This window comes from Rhinolophus hipposideros (assembly GCF_964194185.1).
Source record: "Rhinolophus hipposideros genome assembly, chromosome: 21".
NCBI classification, from domain to species: domain Eukaryota; kingdom Metazoa; phylum Chordata; class Mammalia; order Chiroptera; family Rhinolophidae; genus Rhinolophus; species Rhinolophus hipposideros.
In genome coordinates, this window is record NC_138067.1 from 40,488,729 (window position 1) to 40,515,179 (window position 26,451).

Sequence of the window (26,451 nt, forward strand, 5' to 3'; positions counted from 1 at the left end):
CTATTTTATAGGTAACGAAACTGGACTGTCACTATCATAACACGGTCTCAACTTCCCATATAATGGTCAGTATTAAGAGAAACAAACACTAAGCTAGGCTAACACTACACTGTTTTTCAATTCCAGCTGGACAGTGATCCACTTTCATAATCACCATCATATGCACACACAAAAAAAGTCTATCAATAAAAACCTCACAAGTAGTATCATTTTCAGTTACTGACATTAACAGAAACACACAATGTCACAGACCTTCTCACGTCTCTGTCCTATAGAGAACTTCACACAAGTCCCCATGGTCACAATATCCATTCATGACCACTGACAGTTGCTTTCCAACAGTGGCATACAATGTCTTAACACATATAATCTCCAACATAGATACTCTCCTTGCCGCTTAAGGGAACAAAGATTCACACTGGCAGAAACTATCCGATGAGTATAAACAACTCCACACAGGGTCCCAGACACCAAATGGGACTCAAACTCACCCAGAGCAAGACACACTCATCTGTTCAACTAACAGACCCTTTTCCAGTCTCTTGTACCCAGGTAAGCTCGTGGCCCCGCCCAGGGTCAGTCCCACGTTCTTTAGTTGGGATGTTCCCCGTCCCTCCCCCCTACCCCTACCCCCCCCCCCGCCTAAATCCCTGGTCAATCCTCATTTCCATCTTTGCCAGCTCTGTACTCCAGAATGCGTTCCTCTTCCTTTGCTGAGAACCTTTTAATTCACCCTCGGCCACACCAAAGATACGTGAACAGCTACGCGGTCGCCAAAGCCGGGAGCCACTACCTCCAGCAAAGTCAAGAGAGGCTTAGGTAATGCGTCTTTTATAGGCGGGGCCGAGTTGCATGCTGGTACATCCCGAGGGTCCCAGAGTCCGGGGATTTGCCCGCTGTGGACTACATTTCCCAGAAATCTCCAAGTACAGAGCTTTTCAGCGCTGGGCGAGTTTGCCTGCGGGGAGCGCTTGAAACGGCGAGGCTCCCAGCCTCCTAGGATTTTCCGCCTCTCATTTCCCATAAGCCTCTGGGCCCAAACTAGCCACGGTCTCTGAGTCCTTTTCCGGTGTCCTCTAGGTTCTTGGCCGCTGCGCGGTGAGTTGTTCGCGTCCCAGGAAGTAGTCACCGCCGGGTAAGCGCGGCAGAGCTCAGTCGACTTGGCCGGAGCGGGATTGGAACCGGCGGTGAGGGGTGTCACTGGGAGGCGCTTGAGGGGAGGGGGCCCGGGTCGCGGATGGGGCGTGTCGCGTCCGGAGCCTCACGCCTGCGTGTCCGCGAGCAGCCGAGAGTGGGGTGTGACAGGCGGCGAGGCAGGGCTGGGATGTGTCTCGGGGATGGGGTGCGTGGCCCTCTTGGTAGGTGTGGTTTGCTTCGGCGTGTGCTCTAAGTTCCCCCCAGATGCTTAGGGCCTGGCAAAGTGAAATGACCACAAGAAACTCAGCCCCGTACTAAGCCCTAGGACGAACGTTTCAAGAAAGAAGGCACAGGTCCAGTCTTGGGATGAGAATTTTACATCTGAAAGTATCCTTGTGACAGGCTCCTGGGAAGACGTGATGAGGTCCCAGAGGTAGGATTCCTAGAAGGGGCACCTCTGCTCCTTGGGAGCCAACCTCGTGTTTCAGAGTCACTGCACCCGGGCATCTGTTCCCCAGAATTACGGTCAACTCGGAGAGAGATCCCAGCCTCCACTGGAACTCTATTTGGTTGTGGGTGGTTGAAGGCAGGTGTGGCCCATGAGGTTATTTTGGTTCTATTTTTTATTTTTTAGTGAAGTCCGCTTGTGTTCCAAGAAACGCTGGTGTCTCATGATTCCCCTTTCCCCCCACTGATGTCGGGTTTCTAAGAAGGACCCCGAGGAGGAAAGAATTGTTATATATTTGTAAATCGAGGTTCAGGTGAGTTTGTTTCTTTTTTATTCGTACAATTACCTTTGCTTTTAGATCATGAGAATATTTGCTTCTTTGGCCTGAAAGCTCTTGGCTATCCTGGGGTCCTCCTTCTGGTGAATGACCCACCATGCTGATGCGTCCCTCTTCCCAGTGGCCACCCCCCATTGTCCTTTTCCTCATTTAATTGCTATCTGTTCACATGGCAAATTTTGCAGGTCCTTCACTGCATTCTCCCTTTCTAGGCATTCGGGTGGTATAGAAATACACCTCCTGGAGATTAATGGTAGAGCTTTATTTTAGACCATGATCACTTGGGGATATTAGTATTTAGGTAGTGTGGTGTACAATCTATATCTTCTCCACAGTCATGATTTTAAAAGCAAGGCAAAGTAGGAGGGGATAGATAGTTTCAGTTATTAAATTTCAGTGTTGAGAGGCTTTTTGGGGCAGGAATGTGATCGAGCTTTTGGTAGGGCTTTGCAGTTTGCACCAACAAGGGCAGAGACTTGTAGATAATCTTTAGGTAGAAATCAGTAACATTGCTAAACACGAGATACTTCAGGTACAACTTTGTGTGGGTTGTGAGAGGCAGTACTGTGTTGTGTTTAAAAGTAAGGCTCTGGATCTAGAGCATCTGGATTCATATTCTGGCTCTGTCTGTTGCCAGCTGTGTGAGCTTAGATAAATGACTGGCTCTCAGTGCCAAGTCCAAAAAATTGGGTAAAATAATACCTATCTTTGTGGGGTTGTAACGATGTGAGAAGAGTTAATAGGTGTAAAGCTCCTTAGAATAGTACCTGCCCCATGATACCAGCTTGGTGAATAGTAAGAGTTGCTGTTATGTGGTGATCCGGGATCTTTCTCCATCAACTTTTTCTAGATTGACATATGAAAAATGTGAAGGTGATTGTGATGGGTGCTTGCAAGTTTAAAAAAATGACCAGATGCTCAAATGGTTTAGTACAGAAAATCTTAACCTGAGGTCGTCTTATTCCATTTATGAACTTCCAAGGGACCACAGACCTCTTGAAATTGAGACAGTTTTGGTAACTATTTGTAAATTCATTTTTTAAAGTGGGTAAAATGTCTATAATTTCATGAGATTGTCAAGTGTACATGACCCCCAAAAGATACAGCTCCATCGGTTTGGGATAAAGATACAAGAGCTGGGACAAAACTTGTACAAAATTAGTGTCCAGTGACATTTAAACACTTAAGAGAATTGCAGTATATCTTGTGGTGGAATAATATGTACCTAGTGAAAATTAATGTTCATCAAGAATCGAAAAAAGGAAAAATGTAAATGATGTAATACTAAGCAGTAGTTAGAGGTCTGCACAAAAGTACTCAAGAATACTACGAGCTCTATATGAATCCCATTGGAAAAGACAGGGTTTTGAAAGACATTTTTCAAGGATTATATCCAAATGTTTTTTTCTAAATTATTATTATTTTTTTCAGTTACAGTTGGCATTCAGTATTATATTAGTTTCAGGTGTACAGCATAGTGGTTAGATATAATTCATGCAGTGATCCCCCGATTAGTCTAGGACACCCACCCCGCGCTACGCATAGTTGTTGCAATATTATTGACTATTCAAATATGTTGAGTATGCTCTACTCAAAATGTTGTTTTAATTGGCCATTCAGTGGAGAGGTGGAGTCACACTTGACGAGCATCCACTCTGTACCAAATATGTATGTTTCTGTGATGTTACTGTTTACATGCATGCATTTCCTTTCTCAGACTTTAAAGCTGACTTACATAATTCGTGTTCATTCACGGGGGGATCTTGACAGTGAACGTGACTTATTGTCGTGATGAGCAACAGCCACAGGATGTCCAAGAGCTGGTAGGTGTGATTTGTTTCGGGCCCACTGATTTTCAGTGTTGGCTGTTTGTTTAGTTTTCTTAATGACTTCAACATACCCCTTCCTTATCACTCAATTTTTTTACATTTGGAAGTATCTTTATAGTTTTAATAATGGAATTAATACAAGTTTGTTGCAAAAAAAAGAAAAGAAAATTCAGCAATCCAGGAAGCATACAGAGAAGGAAATGAAAATTGTATCCTCTTAATCATTCTTAATATTTTGGTGTATTTTTATTTAATTTTTTTTCCTGTGAGCCTATGTGTCTGATTTTTGTTTCTGCAGAATAAAATCACAGTAATTGGTAATATAATTTAGTTGAAAACTCTCTAGCTTTTAGTTTGAAAATGAAATCCAATCTAGGCTTGGGTTTTATTTTGATCTTGAGTATGCAGAAAGAAGAGGGAAGTGCTAGTGATTCCTTTCTTATGTGAAAAGCTTCAAGTATTTACAACTTTTAGGAATATGGAAATGCCATTTAAAAATTACCAGGGTAATAAAGACATTCAGAATTAGCCTATTTCAAAAGTTATTTCCACAGAAAATAGCAGTAATTTCTAATAGACAGCTGTCTTACGAAAATCTGTTTTACAAATAATATATTCAAGAATAGATATTAATACTAGAAAGTAGGATAAGAAACATTATTGGTATAAATATTCAAATAAGCCACCAGTCTGCACAGAACAAGACTGAGCCTCACAAGATTGAGCCTCACAAGATTGAGCCTCTGGTTAGTGTTCTCAGCTTGCCACTGATTCTGGTTGTCTTTTCTGAGCCAATTTTATGGTGCCTGATTTTGTCTCTTCATTTGTAGCTTCTGGGAGGAGGGAATATTTTCCTTTATGTCTTTTTTTGTTTTATGTTTTATTGGGGAATGTTGGGGAACAGTGTGTTTTTCCAGGGACCATTAGTTCCCAGTCAAGTTGTTGTACTTCAGTCTAGTTGTGGAGGATGCAGCTCAGCTCCAAGTCCAGTTGCCGTTTTCATCCTTTAGTTGCAGGGGGTCAGCCCACCATCCCATGCAGGAATTAACCAGCAACCTTGTTGTTGAAAGCCCTCGCTCTAATCAACTGAGCCATCCAGCTGCCCCTCCGGAAGCTCAGTGGCAGCTCATTGTCTTCAATCTAGTTGTGAAGGGCACAGCTGGCTGGCTCATGTGGGAGTCGAACCGGCAACCCTGTTGTCCAGAGCTTGCGCTCTAACCTACTGAGCCATCCGTCTGCCCCTCCTTTATATCTTTTTAAGGACCTGTTTTGCTCATCTTGTTATTTAGGAAGAATGGGGTTTCTTTAGTTCGCGTTATAAGAAAGCAAGCCTGAGAAGCATAGATTTTATTATGAGATAAATGGAAAGAGTGGCATTAATTTTTTTTAATTATAATGGGATATAACAGTAATCTTCATCTTCACTAATAATGACTAAAGCTTATTTTCAGAAAATACTGTACACCATTCAGACTTTTTTTAAAATTTCAATTATCAAATTTAGCATTTATATTTGCTTTTCTTTCATTAGTTTCAGGTGTACAAAACAATGTAACAGACATTTACACCCCTCACAAAGTGATAAGCCCCTCCCCCATCTACTCCTCCTCTGACATCTTACGTAGCTTTTACAATTCCATTGACTCGATTCCCTATGCTGTACTCCACATCATATATATGATATATAATTACATACATATATTATATATAATTATATATATTATATTATAATAATTATATCGTTATTATTTAGCTTTAGTTTCAGGTGTACAGTGCAGTGGTCTTTTATATGGATTTTCTTTATCTTGAGTGCACCCATCTGTGATAGACACTATTTGTAACTCTCTTTTATGGATGAGGAAGCAAAGGTCTGGAGAAATTGGTAACTATCAAGTTCAGATTCACATCCTGAAAATCTGACACCAGAGCCTTTTTATCTTAATTTCACATACATTTCCCACGTTATATATCCTTTAAAAAAAAAAACCTGCCTGCCTCACTAAGAAATTGATTATGCATGTCTTCGTCAATTAATGTGATCCAGTATCATAACGAATGAGGGTAGAGTGGGCCATAATTTATTAAACCTTTTACCTAGTATTATATAGTTTCCAATTCTTGGTTATCATAAATGATTTCTGGTTGACTATCCTTGTGTATTCATCTTGTGTATTTTTAGCTACTTAAGGAGACCTTTCTCTAAGTGGAATTTTGGATAAAGATTTACCCCAAATGTAAGACCCTGAGGTAGTAGCACTAAAAGACATATTTGTTACCTATAAGACAAGGAAGACAACAGGCTGGCCGGATGGCTCAGGTGGTTGGAGCCTGTGCTCCGAACGCCAAGGTTGCCTGTTAGATTCCCACATGGGCCAGTGAACTGCGCCCTCTACAGCGAAGATTGTGAATAACAGCTCTCCCTGGAGCTGAGCTGCTGAGTGCGGCTGCCCAATGGCTGGACACCGACTGCCTCAGGTGGGGGAAGCACAAGGCTCGTAATACCAGCTTGGGCCAGGGAGCTGTGTCCTACACAACTAGACTGAGAAACAACGGCTTGAACCGGAGTGGGGGGGGGGAGGCGGAAGAAAGGGGGAGAGAGAAAAAAAAAAAGACAAGACAAAATATATATAGGAACAAGTACATGTAGGACAGCCAGCAACAAAGGCCAGCAGGCAATTCAGGTGACCTGTTTTAGAAACTCATAAGAAGGTGATTGTAGGCAGTACTGTTAGGTCAGCACCAACTTTGCGGAGGCAAATGGAATTTATCCTGTGAGTTTTATATACTATAGCTTTTATCCTACTAATGTTAGTTATGAAGACTAATCGAATCAGGTAATTCAGTAATTACCTAGAAGGTATCATTCTAAGAAGATAGGTTCAGATACAAAATAAACTCATCTGTCAGAAGACATGAAAAGAAGCAGGATCAAAACCTTATCAGGGGCCGGCCCGGTGGCTCAGGCGGTTAGAGCTCCATGCTCCTAACTCCGAGGGCTGCCGGTTCGATTCCCACATGGGCCAGTGGGCTCTCAACAACCAAAAAAAAAAAAAAAAACCTTATCAATATATCCATGATATTTTGGGGGAAATTTCAGCCATGTTTTTTAGGTAGGACAAAAGTAGAAATCATATAGTTAGTGTAACGCATGGCCATTTTTACAACAATTGCGCAGAATACCTACACAAAATTCTGATTATGATCACAATACAAAATAAACATTATTATGTATAGCTATATAACTTTCCACAAATTTTCATCTATTGATGTCTGATTGTCAGTCTTTCTATATTGATGTACGCATATAGTCTATAAATATACTCATGTTATACATGCTGTAACCTGTTTTTACTGTTGACAATATATCTGGATTATTTTCCCCAAACTCGCATAGTTTCATAGTGTTCCAGGGCATGCATGTTCCGAATGCATTCAGAAATCAGATTTTTGGGCACAGGCAATTTGCCAGAGCAATTCTTTGTATAGCCTGTCCGCCTGTATGCCTTGATCAGCTTTCTCCAGTCCTTAGCCTATGAAGAATGTTCTAGCTTGGACCATGTGGTCCACTCAGTCCTGACAGGTGGAAATGGAGAGAGGAGGATCTGATCTGGGCAAGACTAAGTAGTCCAATCTCAGCCCCATATTTGCATCCCCAGAATTGGGCACTATCAGAAGCCTGCTGCAGTACCTGGAGTTTGGGATGAGAGTTTAGAGGTCACCAACAGTGTCTGGAGTGTGGAGGAGAAGCAGGAATGGAGGAGATCAAAGCTCATGAACTTGAGTCAGGACGGGACCACTTAAGCACACCTGGCCTAAAGTGTCTTCTTCCTTCCCCAGCTCTGGCTTTTCTGGACTTTGTGCTTCACCAGTAGAGGAACCGCATGGAGCGTTAATTAGTTCTTGCAATTCTAGAACCATGACTGATGTAAGTTGGTGTTTCTCTCTCCTTGAAATGTAGTGATTTTTATGTGAATATTTTCCTTAATTATCCTAAAGCTTTCTACCTAACAGAACCCCACCCCTGAACCTGCTTCTCAGATCCTCCTATGCCAGTGAAGGATGGTATCAGATCGCCCAGTGTCCTCCCTATGTCCCTTTTCCTATCAGTGTCATTATATTCATTGAACACATTGTTCAACATCTCCTGTGTTCTCAGTCTTCTATCAGGAGCAGTGAAGAAATGGAGTCTTTTGAGAGCAATATTGAACTTCTGTCAAAGACTAAATCAAAGAAATACAGCTGACAGCACACTTTCATGTGTATGCAAGGAAAACCAATAGTAGATTGATTTCATCTAGCAAAGCACAAACAGGATTTATATAAAAGAAGGAGGAAAGAGGAGAGAATGAAAGACTGTAGACATCTTGAAAACAACAGCTTTCCTTTGATTGGCAGGCAGCTTGGAAAGAAACCAGGCAAGGTATTGTGCCCTTAGACATCTGGATGGCCATCCAAGAGAGCAGTTTCACTTGTGCATTCTTTGGAAGACCTTTGGTATTTCACTGTGACACATCGATGGCAGGCCGTCTTGGGTTACCACCTCCATCTTCGTTCCTCTAGGACTGCACCACTTCCCTGATCAGAATCTCTTACCCCTGGGACAAGTTGTGGTGTGATGAGTTAGTCATGAGGGTCTCATTGGACCACACAGGAAAGCTTGGAACTTCGTCACAGACCGGAGTTTTCCAGAGCATTAAGGTGGACTTTGTGTTTTCTTGGTCTCAGCCTCAGTTTCTGTGTGATCGCATGCTTTGTGAGGCTTTGAGGATTAGAGTGGGGAGAGAGTGTTTCTTTCCAGGGATTCCCTAATTGATGAACACCAGTGTCAACGTCCATTTCTTCATTGACCAGGATGTGTAGGTCTTGGGTGACATCTGTATCCTATATCAATATCCTCCAACTTGGGAATAAGAAAGGTGTGAAGCAAGGGGTGGTTGATGGTACCAAGTAAGTAGATGATCCAGATTTTTTTTTTTTTTTTTAAGATTTTATTGGGGAAGGGGAACAGGACTTTATTGGGGAACAGTGTGTATTTCCAGGCCTTTTTTCCAAGTCAAGTTGTTGTCCTTTCAATATTAGTTGTGGAGGGCGCAGCTCAGCTCCAGGTCCAGTTACCGCTTCTAGTTGCAGGGGGCACAGCCCACCATCCCTTGTGGGAGTCGAATCAGCAACCTTGTGGTTGAGAGCCCACTGGCCCATGTGGGAATCGAACCAGCAGCCTTCGGAGTTAGGAGCACGGAGCTCCAACTGCCTGAGCCACCGGGCCGGCCCCCAGATTTTTAAGTACTAGATGATAACGGAGCCCCAGAATTAAGAAAATCGATAGGTGTTTTGTTCAATCTATATGTATACATATAATAGTTATTAATGTCGTGTATCCAAATGATGAACTGAATTGTAGCTAATAAAATATTTTATGTATTCATCATAAGAAAAAATGCTTATGATGTAACTTAACAGAATGATTTACTTGCGTTTTAACGATAATCCTTAATTTAATGGAAATCATTTTTCTGAAATAGAGATTTATAGTGCATTTGGAAAGAAAATGTTTTCATGTGTTTTTTTTTTGTATTCCTTAAAGGGAAAAAAGATGGTGTAGCAGTTCACATTTATAAAGTATTTAGGAGGCAGGCACATAGCAGGTTGCATATATGTATACACACCCATAAACACCCCTTACACACACACACACACACAATTTTTATTTAATAAAAGAGGAACTGGGATTATTTTACATATTACCAGACAGGTCTGGGTAGCTGAGTTATCTCACAGTATCCAGGAAGTTCTTTCTGCTATAACAGGATTCTTTAGAACATGTAGACATTGTGCTTTAGTAATACTAATGTCCTTACTTTTGCAAACTACTGTGTATCATAGGCTTTCAGCCTACTTGTTATATTTTCCTCTTCTTGCAGTTGATCCTTCACAACCTTCTTTTTACATCTTGGAAAAATTTCACAAGTAATGCGTGGGTTTTTGGTTTTAGGGGTCGGTGACTTTCAGGGATGTGGCCATTGACTTCTCTCAGGAGGAGTGGGAGTGCCTGGACCCAGCTCAGAGGGACTTGTACATGGATGTGATGTTGGAGAACTATAGTAACTTGGTCTCACTGGGTAAGGTCACCTGCCTGAAATCATTTAGAATCTCCTCTCTGCAATCAGCTTTCTCCACTGGGAATTACAGGGCTGCCTTTGAAGAAACCAGGTGAATTTCTTCTCCCTGTTCTCAAAGGAACGTTTTGATATTTGTTGGGTTAGAAATGGCTTCCTTTATTTAGCACTTTGATCTTTCCCTCCCTCAGCGAGCTTCCTCTGCCCCTTCCTGCAATGTCCTCTCTTCTTTAATGACCAAGGAGCTGGATTTGTATTATGGTGTATTTATTTCATAAGCATTGTCAGAGAAACCAGGTTTCATACTCTGTTTAACGTCAACATTTCTATAGATAATCTGTGTCCTTGCTACTCACAATGTGGTTCTGTTGTTGGAGGAACCGTTAGAAGGCCTGAGCTGAGTTAGTGAAGGAGAGAGTATCGAGAATTAGTGAGGGAGACAGGCGGGGCTCCAACGACAGCCAGATTTATTGGTTTGGGGGAATAATCTGGATTGTTTTCTCAGTGATTAGAAGCCAAGGTTTGGTTTACGTGGGGTTTTACCTTTTTTATTGTTAAGTATGACACAAATACATAACATCAGCTTCTCCTGTGGCTTGTTAGAAATGCAGCTTGTCAGGCCCTAGCCCTGACCAGCAGAACAGAATCGGTATTTACACAGGATCCCCAGGTGATTTGTATGCACGTTAAACAAGCACCGCTCTTAGTTTTTTTCTGACCCACATGCAGGGAGTATAGCTATTAGGTTGGTGCGAAAGTAATTGCTATTTAAAAGATTAAAAATAGTTAACAAAAACCGCAGTTACTTTTGCACCAACCTAATAGAAACAGGGTCCTGATATACTCTGGCTTGCAAAAGAGCCTCTCCTTTCATATAGAGGTGGACTGAATGAACAGAACTCGTTTCAGACTAAGCAAAGGCATTTCTTTACTTACAACAAATTTGAAGTTGGAGTAAAAATGTCTCATGAAACTTCTTGTTTTCCTCTTAGCAAAATGTGGGGCAGAGCCAGGAGTGCAGTTTCCAAGCTCTCACCCTTACATGGAAAGATGCTGGTTCAGGTAGTAAATGGCCATCAACTGTGATTGGATGGCCATCAGCTGTGGCTAGTTGGCCATCAGCTGTAACCAGTGAGCCATGGGCCACTAATATAACTGTTATGGTTACACTAGCAGCAAATGGGGGCTAGCAAGAAGATGGGGGCTGAGCCTGCAAGCGTTACAGTGAGGGTTGTGAACAGTGTGGCTCCTGCTTCCTGTGTCTCCAACCCGGCCGCCAGTGAGACTATAGTGTGTATGACTCCCCTATCTATGGCTCCGTGGGTGTTCCTTTTTGGTCTAGCCATATCCTGCGTTCTTATGTGGGGAGTGGGACCAGAGACCCCGCAGGCCGCCCCGAATGACACAGAATTATGACAGTAACAATAATAACAGTTAGCACTGTGCTTACTAAACCAGGCTCTGTTCTCAGCAGAGCAAATACATGAACTTATTTGACTCTCATAACATCCTCATGAGGTAGATACTATTACTGTTTTTATATGAGGCTCGTACAGTTCAAGTGACTTCCCAACGTCACACAGCTGATGGGAGGCGGTGGCACCGATTAAACGTAGGAAGTCTGTCTCCAAAATCTGTGTTTTCAACCTGTTCGTTCTATTTGCTTTAACAAGATAAAGCCTGAATGAGTCTAAAACACGATCTATTTCCTAGGTGATATCATGCTCTTTATTCCCATCATCCTTCTCCTCTCAGAAGTCTTTATTAGTATTATTTTACCTTTACTTTATTGCAAATTAACTAAATGTTTTGAGCTTACAATTATTTAAAAAATTGTCTACACCATTTGGCATTTCTTTTTTTGCAAGCAGACACTGCATTTGTAAGTCAGATGGGATGACACTGGAGCAAGGAGAGGAGCCCTGGATGGTTGTGTGGGGAGGGCCGAGAAATTGGAACTCAGGAAGTTGAAGATGAGAGGGAACCAACACTGCAGGGAACAACCTCACAGGTCACAGAGAAGGAGAAGGAGGAACAGCTGTTCGGGAAGCTCCCTAGGAGGGACCAAGCACTGTGGAGTGAAGGCCTGACACCTGGGAGGAAATTGAGGTCTCACTTTGGGCCACCTTACAAACTTCATCGTGATCTCATTTCCTACTCTTCTTGGTTTTCTTCTCATGTTTCCCTCACATTTCGGTGAGGAAGGTGTTCTTTTTTTGTTTCCAGTGCATCCATTGTACTTATACGTGGGATTAGGCTGCTTTTCCACTCTTTTGCATTTTTCTCTCTCTGTGAATAAATATACGCATTCATTCATAAATTCTGCAAATATTTTGAGTGCCTGCTCCCAGCCAGTTATTGTACTGGGCATTGTCAATACAGTCATGGCCAAGATTAATGACTTACCCATTCTCATGCAGTTTGCGTAGTCAGGGAGAAACATAAAATAAGTAAATAAATAGATAAATGATGTCTTATAATGAAACATGTTGTTCAGGAAATGTAAACAGCATAAGAGAATGGAAAACAATGGGACTTGATAGGCCTAATTCAGATAAGATGGTCAGGGGAAGCTATCTGGAATAGACACATGAAGCCTGGGATCAATTTAGATAAGTATCTGGAGAGGAGTATCAGTTGCAGTGAACAGTAGGTGCAAAGGCCCTGTGGTCGGAAAGGAACTTTGTTGGAGGAAGTGTAAAAAGGTCAGGGCAGAGTTAGTAAAGGAATATGTACTAAGAAATTAGGTCAGGAGATAGGATAGGCAAGGACAGGATAATATACAGCTTTGTTGTTTTAGGAATTTGGGTTGTTTAGTCTCTTTCAGTCTGAAATCGCTCATATGTCTCTCCTTGACTTGCATTGCCTGCTGCTTTTGAAGATTAGAGGTCAGTTGTTTTGTACGGTGTTCTTCAGTGTGGGTTTGTCTGCTCTTTCCTCATGCTTCGATTTCGATTATGCATCTTTGGTGGAAATATCAGAGTCGATGCTGCGTTCCTGCATTCTGTCAGGTAGTGCAAATGATTTGTCATTACGGCTGACTCTTCCTTTGAGCCATTGATTAGGGTAGTATCTGCTGGCTCCCTCCCTGTAAAGTTAATCTTTTTTCCTTTATTGAGTATTTTGTGAGGAGGAACTTTGAGGCTACTAAATATCATATTCCTTTTCACACTTGGTTTATTCATATATTGCATGTCTAGTCAGTGAGTTGTAATCTGTTCTTCCCATTATTTATTTTGACGCTCAGAATATTTGAGCTTGTCCCAGATTTGACCATTGGGAACTTTGTCGTATGGCATTTGTGTCCTTTGGCACGTCCCCATCACTCTTTAAATGCTTCTTTATTTTCTTATACAACAACACGTTCCAGGCTCATCTTGTACTTTCCCTATTCTAGCTCTAAAGCCAGCCATTTCTTCAAGGTGCCCTGGTTCTTTTTAGTCGAGAATGGTTTTTAGAAGCCAAGATCTAGGTAGTAGGTTTGCTCATTGCTCCTGAGGGATGGTTGCTCCCAGCCCCTCTTAGTGGACAGAACTAGGGTATACTTACATATATATACGTATACGTATATATACATATATATGTGTATATATATACATATATATACACACACACACACATATACACACACACACATTTATAGCTATACGAGGTCAGACAACAATTAAATTTGCGAACTTGTTGCAATGATGTTGCTAACCTTTTTTGATATCAGATGGATTATTCATTATGGATTTGTACCAACTGGACAAACAGTTAACCAAGTTTACTATTTGGAAGTGCTGAAAAGGCTGCATGAAAAGTTAGACGAAAATGACCTGAACTTTCCGCCAACAATTCATGGCTCTTGCATCATGACAATGCACCAGCTCACACGGCACTGTGTGTGAGGGAGTTTTAGCCAGTAAGCACATAACTGTATTGGAATACCCTCATCTGATCTGGCCCCCAATGACTTCTTTCTTCATCCGAAGATAAAGGAAATATTGAAAGGAAGACATTTTGATGACATTCAGGACATGCAGGGTAATGTGACGATAGCTGTGACGGCCATTCCAGAAAAATAGTTCCAAAATTGCTTTGAAGGGTGGACTAGGCGCTGGCTTTGGTGCATAGCTTCCCAAGGGGAGGACTTCAAAGGTGACCGTAGTGATATTTAGCAATGAGGCATGGAGCACTTTTTTTAGGATGAGTTTGCGAACTTAATTGTCTGACCTCGTATATCGGTAACCTTGTGTCCACACAGATATCTCCCAATTCCAACTCACCACTACAGGTTTCATTTCAGCTTATTCATTTTCCATATTTCTGACTCCCTTCTTTGGTAGTAAAAAATCTGGCTTCCACCATCCTGAATCTATTATTTGATTGAACTCTCTGTATGTAACTAACCTTCCATTATCACCACCACCTTGATCATGCTATTGTCTGTCTCATCCCACGGGGCCTGTGCAAACCCATGCTACATCACGTACACACAGACACTTGGCCTTCCCCTGCTTGCGTTCTGACTCCCACATGCAACCCTTTTCTGCTGTAACCCCCTTCGTGCTGGTTGACCTTCAAATACTCTGCTCCGTGCTTCATTTGATTAAATCTTGATCCTTTAGTGTTCATTTAGAAACTATTCTGTGTGATAATATGGGAAGTAGTCATTAAGCTCTTCTGTTATATACCAAAGTGTGATGGTTGCCTTGAGGAAAACCACTTGTGAAGTTCGAATTATGAGTTAAACTGGGTGCTTTTTCCATGGAACACCATTTTTTTTCTTGAAAGAATGACTGATAGACAAACCATGGTTATCCAGACTTAAAGTTCCTCCTCACAAAATACTCATTAAAGGAAATGTTTTTTTCTGATTAGATAGGGGGTAATACTAACATCTGATGACATATTATCAATATTAACATTGATATTATATAATGAAAAATGTCAACATCTCAAAATCTGCATAACTCAGTGAACCACTGTTTTTCAAATGACCAGTGCATGATGTCACAAAATTATGCACAGATAGAAGAGCCTCCAAAGTGCAATGGATTTTTTTTCTTTTTTGCAATTTGCTAGCTCTTCCAGTGTTTCAGAGTGGTAAGGGGGTTTCAATGATCTTAGATGAATGGGACAAAAGGTGGATTTATATTGAACAAATGTCTAGATTGAATTAGACTATTGGTGTAGTTTTTCATTGGTGACAAATGTCAGGCAGTTTTCCATCCAGGTGATCTAGTAGTTCATGGGGGTAGAGGGATGTAAATGTCTTTGAAGTTGGATAGGAGTAAGACCGTGTTATGCTGGTTACACTGTCTCATACTGGTTATTTGTTATGGCGCAAGAGAGGCAGTAGGCAAGAAGGATTCTGATCAGCTGGAAGTAAGCAACACCAAAGGAAATTCCGGCAACAACTCCCATTTCTGATTCTATAATGATCATCACCTTTACAAAACAACCTTCACCGTTTACTTTATCTGCATCTCTCTGAGGACCACAATCTTCAAGTTTACAACAGCTTTCTGGAAATTCTTTTTCTGAGTAATAATTAGTATCTTTCTAGTCTCTAAAATTGGTGTCACCACAACAATGCAACGTATGTTGAATCTTGTTTACTGCATGGCTTCTGTAATTTCCTGTAGTGTTATACTGCTTTAAAGCCTTCCCATAATTATTCTTAAAGCTGTTCTTAATCTCATGTCTGAAAACCAATCTTATGATGGCAGCGACCAGTTCAACCAAAAATGAGAGTCAGAAACATTGCATACAGTTTTAGCATCTATGCAGAGGCTTGGCAGGTAGCAAAACAGCCAAAGGTTCCCAAAAGAATGATAACAGTGCCAGTGCCAATGAGTATAAAGGGGACATTGGTGGCCTTCCCATTTAAAAGGGAAAAATAATTCTCTAGGCTCACATTGCCAATTCTCCAGGCTCAAACGCCAACGGCCAGAACATGAAAGTAGATAAGGAGGATACTCTTGAAATAAGTAATGACTGGTTTAGCCTGCAGTCTCCGAGATGGGGGTGCACGGGGTCATCAGAACAGCTAAAGTACAATGGATTTTAATGTAACATAGTATGAAAAATTCATAGGTATGGTTGCATATTGCACATTGCAACTAACCTTTAAGAAACTACCGCTTCTCAAGTTTTACTGTAGTATCAAAGAATAACATCCCCAATTATCTGAACAGACTCATAAAATATTTTACCATTTTACAGTTATCTGTGGGAAGCTGGGTTTTCTTCAACTACTTCAAGCAAAATAGCATTGCCACTGACTGAATGCAGAGACAGATACCCTGTTTCCCGAAAATAAGACCTAGCTGGGCAGTCAGCTCTGATTTGTCTTTTGGAGCAAAAATTTATACCCAACCCAGTATTACATCATATATCATATCATATCATATCATATCATATCATATCATATCATATCATATCATATATCATGCCCGATCTTATATTACATAAAACCTGGTCTTATATTATAGTAAAATAAGACTGGGTCTTATATTAATTTTTGCTCCAAAAGACACATTAGAGCTGATTGTCCGGCTATGTCTTATTTTTGGGGAAATGCGGTAGTCATTAAAAGTTCAGCTGGAACCACACCTGGGCACAGAAGGGCTTGGTTGATGGAAGGGCACATTTTGGTTTAAGGGACCATCTACATAGGAAGATGAGGGACTTGTTAAAGTGATCTTTGTCAAATTCTCCAGACAATTGTCAGATCAGAACATTAAGATCACAAGAGCTGAAAAATCAAAGCTGAGTTTGATAAGGAGAGACTGGATGGTTAGGAGTTCAGTAAGTTTACTAATCCAATTCACTTATAGGTATTATTTTTTTATTTTTATGCATTATATATATACATATATATATATATTTTATATGTATTATTTTCAATTTGTCTTTTATTTTTACTATAGAGGTCATTTTTCTGGTAGAGGAAGTAAAATGTGTGGTTTTCTTGTTTTCTTTCAGATTTGGAGTCAACATATGAGACCAAAAATACATATTCAGGAAAGAACATTTTTGAAATAAAATTTTCCCAGTGGGAGATAAAGGAAAGAAATAAGACCCTTGGCCTTGAGGCATCCATTTTTAAGAATAATTGGAAGTGCAAAAGCAAATTCAAGGGACATCAGGAGGACTACTTCAGTCAAATGATAATCAGCTATGAAAAAATGCCCACTTACAGAAAAAGTAAATCTCTTAGTGCACAGCGAAGAATTCATACTCCAGAGAAACCCTGTGTTTGTAAGGAATGTGGGAAGGCTTGTAGTCATGGTTCAAAACTTGTTCAACATGAGAGAACTCATACAGCTGAAAAACACTTTGAATGTAAAGAATGTGGGAAGGACTTTTTTAGTGCCTATAAACTCGCTGTGCATCAGAGATTTCATACTGGTGAGAAACCCTACAAATGTAAGGAATGTGGGAAGACCTTTAGTTGGGGATCAAGTCTTGTTAAACATGAGAGAATCCATACTGGTGAGAAACCCTACGAATGTAAAGAATGTGGGAAGGCCTTTAGTCGTGGCTATCACCTTACTCAGCATCAGAAAATTCATATTGGTGTGAAATCCTACGAATGTAAGGAATGTGGGAAGGCCTTTTTTTGGGGCTCAAGCCTTGCTAAACATGAGATAATTCATTCAGGTGAGAAACCTTATAAATGTAAAGAATGTGGGAAGGCCTTCAGTCGTGGCTATCAACTTACTCAGCATCAGAAAATCCATACTGGTAAGAAACCTTATGAATGTAAAGTATGCGGAAAGGCTTTTTGTTGGGGCTATCAACTTACTCGACATCGCATATTCCATACTGGCAAGAAACCTTACGAATGTAAGGAATGTGGGAGGACATTTAATTGTGGCTCGAGTCTTGTTCAACATGAGAGAATTCATACTGGTGAGAAACCCTATGAATGTAAAGAATGTGGAAAGGCTTTTAGTCGTGGCTATCACCTTACTCAACATCAGAAAATCCATACCGGTGAGAAACCTTTTGAATGTAAGGAATGTGGGAAAGCCTTTAGTTGGGGTTCAAGCCTTGTTAAACACGAGAGAGTGCATACTGGTGAGAAATCCTACGAATGTAAAGAATGTGGCAAAGCCTTTGGCAGTGGCTATCAACTTACTCGACATCAGATATTTCATAATGGAGAGAAACCCTATGAATGTAAGGAATGTGGGAAAGCCTTTAATTGTGGCTCAAGTCTTGTTCAACACGAGAGAATTCATACTGGTGAGAAACCCTATGAATGTAAAGAATGTGGAAAGGCTTTTAGTCGTGGCTATCACCTTACTCAACATCAGAAAATCCATACTGGTGAAAAACCTTTTAAATGTAAGGAATGTGGGAAAGCCTTCAGTTGGGGTTCAAGCCTTGTTAAACATGAGAGAGCCCATACTGGTGAGAAATCCTATGAATGTAAAGAATGTGGGAAGACCTTTAGTCGTGACTATCACCTTACTCAACATCAGAAAATCCATACTGGTGAGAAACCTTTTGAATGTAAGGAATGTGGGAAAGCCTTCAGTTGGGGTTCAAGCCTTGTTAAACATGAGAGAGCCCATACTGGTGAGAAATCCTATGAATGTAAAGAATGTGGGAAGACCTTTAGTCGTGACTATCACCTTACTCAACATCAGAAAATCCATACTGGTGAGAAACCTTTTGAATGTAAGGAATGTGGGAAAGCCTTCAGTTGGGGTTCAAGCCTTGTTAAACATGAGAGAGCCCATACTGGTGAGAAATCCTATGAGTGTAAAGAATGTGGGAAGACCTTTAGAAGTGGCTATCAACTTTGTGTTCATCAGAGATTTCATACTGATGAGAAACCTTATCAATGTGAGGAATTTGGGAAGTCTTTTACTCATGGCTCAAGTCTTGTTCAACATGAGAGAACTCATAGTAATGATAAACCCTATGAATATAATGAATGTGGGGAAGCCTTTATATGGCCATCTTACTCAAATGAGTCAGTTGATACTGATGAGACCTTATGAAGAGATGTCAAAGAACATTTTTCTGTGTGTGTATGGACGACTTACAACAAGAAGAGAAATTTTACTCTTGAGAAATCTTATGAATGGAGGGAATGTGCAAAAGCCTTACCTGTGTATGGACAGTTTACTTGATATCAGAGAATTCATACTAGTGAGAAATACTTTGAATATAAGGAATATGAAAAAGCTTTTAGATTTCTGCACGATTTTATTGAATGTCAGTTTACACTGATGTAAAACCATTCAAATGAAAGGAATATCTTTATTCATGGCACAAAGTCTGATAAACATTGGAGAATTTATACTCATTAGAAATACTTTAAGGAGTGTGGAAAGACTTAAAGATGAGGTAAACGTCTTAGGGTACATCATAGGATTCATCCAAATGAGAAACCCTTTGAATTAGAATGTAGGACCGCCTTTAGACAAGTGCTGTTCAAATTTGTCTAGAGACTAGTGCTAGCCCACAAAATTGTTACCTGTCCATCATGAGATAAATGCAGAAAATGAGAGTGAATGTTTGGAAACTTTTACAGCAATTTGATATGATATTGCCATGGCATCATTACATTTTACAAAAGTATCAATCAGTCCATGAATGATTGGAAATTAAATACAAAAGTTTGCCCTTTTTCAGAAATAATTTGAGACATTTACACTTTTAAAGACATGAGACAAGTCATGATATGATTTAATTAGAATAAGAAACCCCTCACTTGTCGCCTCTCTGATTAGAATAGCAGAATATTCATACTATAGGATTTGGCAAATGTGGGAATCACAACTTCCTTAAGCCCATAAAAGCATAAATTTATACGAAGTTTGTTCATTTAGCAAATGTATAGAAGACTTCCAACACTTCTGTCTGTTAAATTTCAGCAAATTCATCCTAGAGAGTAACTGTTAACGTAACAAAGGTAGAAAGCCATTTATCCATGGCCAAACCATACTTGTTGTCCTCACCATTCCACCTCCTTACTACCTGTGGAATGTTGGACAAAATGCCTATCCCCAATGGGCATTATCATTAAATTGCTGGTGATGGTAACTAATAGTGCTGTTGTAGAGATCGAATGGATTTAGTGTGCATCAGGTCCTTTGAAGAGCATCTGGTATGAAGCTTATGCTCAATAGATATTAGCTGTTCTTATCCTCCTCATTCGTATTACTAGTGAATTCTCAGGAGAGGAACACACATTGGTATAATGAATTTAACAAAGCTTTTCATAATCACTTATTCATTTGAATTTCAGATAGTTCATTCTGGATGAGATTTAGGCAAACAAAGAACTTGAGAGGATTTTTATTCAGAATTTAGCCCTTAAGCTGCATGAAAAATTAAGGCTGAAAAGTAAAGTGGATTTAGCAAGTGTTAAGATGTTGGGAATATGCCTCTTGAAGAACCGGGGAAAGGTGTGAAACAATTCTCCTGTGATAAATTTCGAGACAGGTAGGCAATAAATAAATTCTCTGTTCACATTTCAAGATAAATTAGAAATTTAAAAGAGAACTGTCCAAAAAGAAAATTGTCCATTTGGGAATTCTCTCCCAAAATTTTATTACGACAATTTTCAGACATTCAGAAAAGTTTAAAGAATAGTATAATGAATATACTCTGTCTAGAATCAATAATTGTTAATATTTGGCTGTATTTGCTTTCTTTCTGAACTTGTATATGTGTATGTATGCTCATGTACCATTTGACTTACGATGTACAAATCATGATAGTTCATTCGTGAACACATTAACATGTACCTTTTAAAAACAAGAACACTCTGATTCTTTAATACAATGGTCACACAAGAAAATTACCATTAATTCTGTAATATTCTTTTATATTCATTTCTATTTCCCAATGCTCCCAAGACTTTATGCTATTGCTATTTATTTTCTAACCAGCATCTTCTCTATATTCATGCATTGCATTTGGTTGTCATGTCTCTAGATTTCAGTCTTGAACAGACTTTTTTGGGAGGTCAGTAAGCACATGAAGTAAATTTATTAATCATTGGGGAAATGCAAATCAAAAGCACAGTGAGGTACCACTTTACACCTACTAGTATGGATATATATAGGATTTTTGGGTTAGTTTTAGGTTTACTAAACAACATAATGATTAGACATTTATGCCCCTTACAAGGTGATAACCGCCGCCCCCCCCCCGTGCCCTCCCCCCCGCCAAGTCTACGTTGAACAGACGACTTTTTGAAGAGCTCAGGAAAGCTGTTCTGTAGAATGCCATACATTCTAGGTTTGTTCCCCCATGGTGAAATTTAATTTGTGCCTCTATTCTTCATATCTCTTATAAAATCCAGTTAGAGCTAGAGGCGTAAACAGCTTTGGCCAGAACACTTCATACCGTGTTTCCCCCAAAATAAGACCTAGCCGGACAATTAGCTCTAATGCATCTTTAGGAGCAAAAATTAATATAAGACCAGTCTTATTTTGCTATGTTATAAGACCGGGTCTTATATTAATTTTTGCTCCAAAAGACGCATTAGAGCTGATTGTCCAGCTCCGTCTTATTTTCAGGGAAACACAGTAGGTGCTGACGTGTTCTTGATGTTGGCAACACATCACAAGCACATAATAGCTATTTTCCCACTATCACCAGTGCTACATTTGATCACTTGATTAAGATGGTGACTGTTAGAGCTCCCCATTCTAGAGATTCATTACACAACTAGAAGGATTGGTGAACCTTGGTCAACTACTTTTGGAAATGTGTAAACATGTATATGTGTAAGTTCTGAATTAAAGAGAAAATTGATACAATTATAGATTCTTCAGAAAAAATTATAATGAAAAGATTGTGTATTGGAACTTGTAGGAGGTAGCTGAAGCTCTACTCAGTGGCAAACTAATACCCAGACGAAGGGCCAGAGCTGTGCCTCATTTTCCCCAGTGTCTACATGGTCCATGTCACACTGAATTAAGGAACTAGAAACATAGCAGCCCCTAAATCAAGACACAGAAGCAATTAGGACAACTAAAATTTGAGATTAGTGATTAAGAATTTAAGGGGTGGCCGGTTAGCTCAGTTGGGTAGAGTGTGATGCTGATAACACCAAGGTTGCCGGTTCGATCCCCTCATGGGCCACTGTGAGCTGCCCCCTCCTTAAAAAATAAAATAAATAGAATAGAATGGAATAGAATAGAATTTAAAGCAGTAGCCGTCAATCAGTATTTTTCTGTGAAAAATCCATTTACCTCAATGAGACTGATAAATCTGAACAAGGAAAAATCAAGGAAGAAAGAGGGCAACATTATAGAATAATGGATAAGGAGATATTATAGAGATGGAGGGTATTTTTAAAATTTAAGGTAATACAATGTATTTAAACCCATTTAAATAAACAAAGGAAAAGTTTGAAAAATTTGGTCCAGGATCTCCCTTTTAGGAATAACACTTGGAAATTGTTAGTCCCTTAGGCAAAAATTTCAAGGTGAAAATAATTTCTGTTTTACTAGCTCATCTTACCTGGATAACACAAATCTAGTAACAAAACTGAATGGAGGTAGCTTCTAACAAGAAAAAGCTACATGGATTGGGTGGGGGGAGGGAGATGAGGGTAAGGGGGATCAAATATATGGTGATGGAAGGAGAACTGACTCTGGGTGGTGAACACAGTGAGATTTATAGATGATGTAATAGAATTGTGCACCTGAAATCTATGTAATTTCACTAACAGTTGTCACCCCAATAAATTTTTTAAAAAGTGTAAAAATTCTAATGAAAACATCAGCAAACAATCCAAATATAAGTTGTAAGAATTGTGCAATAGAAACAATCTGTATGAAATACCCAGATCCAAATTCTTCTGGTTTAAATATAAGTAGAAGCTAACTGACAATAAACGGAGTCAGCACAAATTTAATTAATTTGCATATTTTATCTTAGATTTATATGGTTTTTAGAGTAGGAAACCACACATACATGAAATGATTTAATCTATTCTAACAAGAAAGACTTAATATTTGGAAAGCAGAATGCATCTTAAAATTGATGGCTTCTCATGATGACTTTCAACCAGGTGGCTGTCAAGACTTAGTGCTAGCATCAAAGCATATTAGTTATAGTGAAATAAGAGTGTTTATATACTCACAGTTAGAATTCAACCCTTTAAAAATTATTCATCTCCACAATTGTCGGTTCCATCGAAACTTCTGCATTGGCAAAGATGTCTGTGGTTCATTTTGGTCATTATTTTAATCTGCACGTCACCCTATGTCCATTTTGTGCAGATAGGCCGTCCACGATATCACTGTTCAGTTATTCATCTAGTGATTGACAGCATTGTTCCACACAAGTGCAATTTTAATAATCAAATGTACCATAAAGCAGAATACTTTGAGGGTTTTAGTAGAATAAAACATTGCTAATGAGTCTGTCACTCCCAGATACCATGTTTTCATGTTAACTAGCATTTCTGAAATTATGTCTCAAAAATCACGAGTGCTTAATAGTACTTGAAAAACGAGGGGGATATCTGGTTAAGGAAGCAGAATCTACTAAATTCCCCCTTAAGGCATAACCTAAGTACCTTATCAGCTTGTCAACAGACTAAAGAGTATTCTAGTGAAGAAAATTGTTCAACTTTGTTTAAACTGGTGCATCTCAAACTTTGCCATCTTAGAGATGTGAAACTGCACTGGGAAATGCTGCCATAACTAAAAGAGACTTAAAGCTGGAAATATTAGTCATCAAGTCTGCTTGTTAGCTCCGATGAAATGGCAGTTAGCTTCATGCTCTCAAATGATTGCCTTCTAATGTCTTACCTTGTTTGTGAGTAAAAATCTTTATTGTTCTAAGTTGGAGTGGGCCCTGAGTTTTTATCAAATGACATATCATCTCTTCCTGCAATTGTAGAGTATTTAATTTGTTAACTGGGATCATTTATTCTGACAGATTGACTTCTTCCCATTCCTAGAAACACCCAGGTTAGTCACTGATATACTACTTTTTTTTTTTTAATTAATTTTATTGGGGTGACAATTGTTAGTAAATTTACATAGATTTCAGGTGTACAATTCTGTATTACATCGTCTATAAATCCCATTGTGTGTTCACCACCCAGAGTCGATATATTACTTTTTGATGCACTACTTGATTTTATTTGCTATGTTATTTAAACTTTTTACATCTGAGTGAGATTGTATAATAGTTTTCCTTTTAAACATTTTTTAATGCAATTACCCATTTTTAAAAATTGTACGACTATATTGGTTGTTTTGTTTTTGAATTAGATACCCTTAATCACTTCTAGTTTCATCTGTCGGTTTTCTCTGTGAATTTCTAGTTTGGACACAACAAATTCACTGAGTGCCCAGCATAATTCCTTTAAGGAGCCTTCGTAGCCATGTAGCACCAGCCAAGGTCCACATAACAGGAACCACAGTCCCTCGCCGAAATCCTTCATTACATTTTGTTAGGAAGTCAGGGCTCCTTATGGGACTATTACAATCAGACTTGTAAGTGTGTTATAGAGCATACATGTGTACATTTTTTTCTGCATATACTGAATGTGGAATTGGCTTGGGTTTCGTCATAGATATGCCTGTGTTAAAACATTTGTAAGTTTAATTCTTCTAAATAGATTCACAAACAAATATTCCAACTGGCACTTCCACCAGCAGTGTATGAGTGTGCTGCTTTCTCCAAACCCTTCACAGTACTTAGCATCAGTTAGAAAACTTTTTTTTGCTACTCTAATCGGTATACAGTAGTCTCTGATTGTGATGATTTTTGTTTCTATTTCCATTTTTCTGATTGTTTATTGGCTATTTGGATATTCTTGCAATTTCTCTCCACTCCTGGCTCCTGATATTGGATGCATTAGGTATGTCTAGCTTCACAGCTTGGATAACATTTAAAGTGTGTGTGTATGTGTGTGTTTTCATTCCCCACCAGACATTGAGTTGGTTGATGGCTGGGGGTGAATCAGCTTTATCTCTGCATCTCCAGCTCTTAGTATGAACCATGACCCTTAGTTTTTTGATACAGATAGGATACACTCAGCAGAAATTAAAATAAAACTAACTGAAGCAATGAGAAAATAGTATATTGAGTCACATAATGGGCTTTCAGAGGGAAAGCCCAATCCAGAGATTTTTGATTTATCAGCAAATGAAATATTCAGAGACTCAGATTCTCTTCCATTTTCCAGTCTGCATTCCCCAATGTTGGCTGGTACCATGATGGTTGACAGATTTCTAGACATTCTACAGACACAGGACAACATGAGAGATCATTTTCTGTGACTTTTAAGAGTAAGGAAACATTTCCTGTTAACCAGTGGTCTGCTAGGCTACAATACGTCTGCTCTTAATTGCTAAAATGGGTTATAGATAATTTCTGAAATAATCACTCGTATTCCTTTAAATTAGTTACAGACTCATAAGTTTTATTTAAATAAGAAATCTAGCAGATTCATAAATTCCATTAACTTGTGTATGGACAAAGAACCTGTGATCCTTTATTTTAACAAAAATTTGCAAATATGTGGACAATTCATAAAATAGATGACAACTCATATGTATATATTATTAAAACCACAAAACATAATTACAGACTGTTCAGAGGTTAATGTTTACTTCAAAAAGACATAGCAAAAGTTCTGAAGTATTGAAGTCTGTATTATTAGTGAGAACATTTCCTAAAAGTTTTTTTATTATCTGATTTTTTTGTAGCTGTGGAGGAGAGGAGGAGTATTATTGGTCTAACCTTGTAAAGTTCTTTTTTCCCCCCGAGTCAGTTCTTTTCACATTCTTTTTAAGTACCCTTTTACTTACAGTGAATTTTGGGGTGGCCATTCATTCACATAGCAGACAGGACCTGTTTGTGCCTCACTGTTCTATGTTCTGTTTCACAGCTTATGAAACTGAAAGCAAGCAGAGCTCAAGTATTCTTCCTACATTCCTGCTTGGGATGTTATTAAAAGAGTTCCCAATCTGCTTCAGGGGCTCATTTTATAAAAACTTGGAGGACATGTCTTAAACAAGAATCACATCCTTAATTCCTGTAGCTCTGGAGGTTAACATTTGGGTCAACACATTCACCCTGCAAACAGAGAGGGCTGTGCAGGGGCAGAAAGAAAGCCAAGAGCTCTGTATTGAGCTGAGGTTTCAGCCTCAACTGGAAGCCTCTTCCAGAGGGAAATTCTCCAGTCTCTGAGGGAAAAAATCATAAGGGAATCAGACTCCTTCAGTAAGAGAAGTGCAATGACATGTGACCCAGGGAATACTGGACTTTCAAGTGTCAGTTGTGCTTAAAGTTGACTTTGCAAGATTGCAAATTTGCGTTAGCAATGATGAGAGTCTGTTTCCTCTTCACACCCTCTCCAACCTCCACTGCACAGGTTCTCTGTCAGACTCTTCCTGTCTCTCTATACACTTGCGTTCCTGGTTCTAACTAAAAAACAATTTTTAAAGGATTTGAATGGAAAAGAATAGAATAAAATAGAATCCCTCTTTCTGACCTTATTCCAGTATCTTCATAGAGCAATGGAATGAGGATGAGAGAGTTGGGAGTTAACAGTGCTCTTCTGCTCCCTGGGATTCAGGAAACTTCTAGAATAAGTAG

General features: G+C 39.4%; 1 protein-coding gene and 1 pseudogene across 7 annotated transcripts; one reads left to right on the forward strand and one right to left on the reverse strand.

The window, feature by feature from the left end:
• Positions 1-1,036: 1,036 nt before the first annotated feature.
• Positions 1,037-22,040, forward strand: ZNF283 (zinc finger protein 283). 6 transcript variants are annotated; one of them, XM_081030304.1, is made up of 6 exons: positions 1,037-1,135; positions 1,772-1,898; positions 3,640-3,745; positions 7,589-7,676; positions 9,744-9,870; positions 16,840-22,040. In XM_081030304.1, exons 3-6 carry the CDS (start codon positions 3,714-3,716, stop codon positions 18,867-18,869), a joined length of 2,277 nt encoding a protein of 758 aa, XP_080886430.1. In that variant the 5' UTR covers positions 1,037-1,135; positions 1,772-1,898; positions 3,640-3,713; the 3' UTR covers positions 18,870-22,040. The 6 variants fall into 6 exon arrangements, with proteins under 6 accessions (XP_080886430.1, XP_080886434.1, XP_080886433.1 ...); XM_081030303.1 differs by having other exon boundaries at positions 1,079-1,187; XM_081030305.1 differs by lacking the exon at positions 1,037-1,135 and adding an exon at positions 1,474-1,570.
• On the reverse strand, positions 15,163-15,634 carry LOC308490210 (tetraspanin-6-like; annotated as a pseudogene). Its single transcript has one exon. The product of its transcript is annotated as a tetraspanin-6-like (transcript).
• Positions 22,041-26,451: the final 4,411 nt, after the last annotated feature.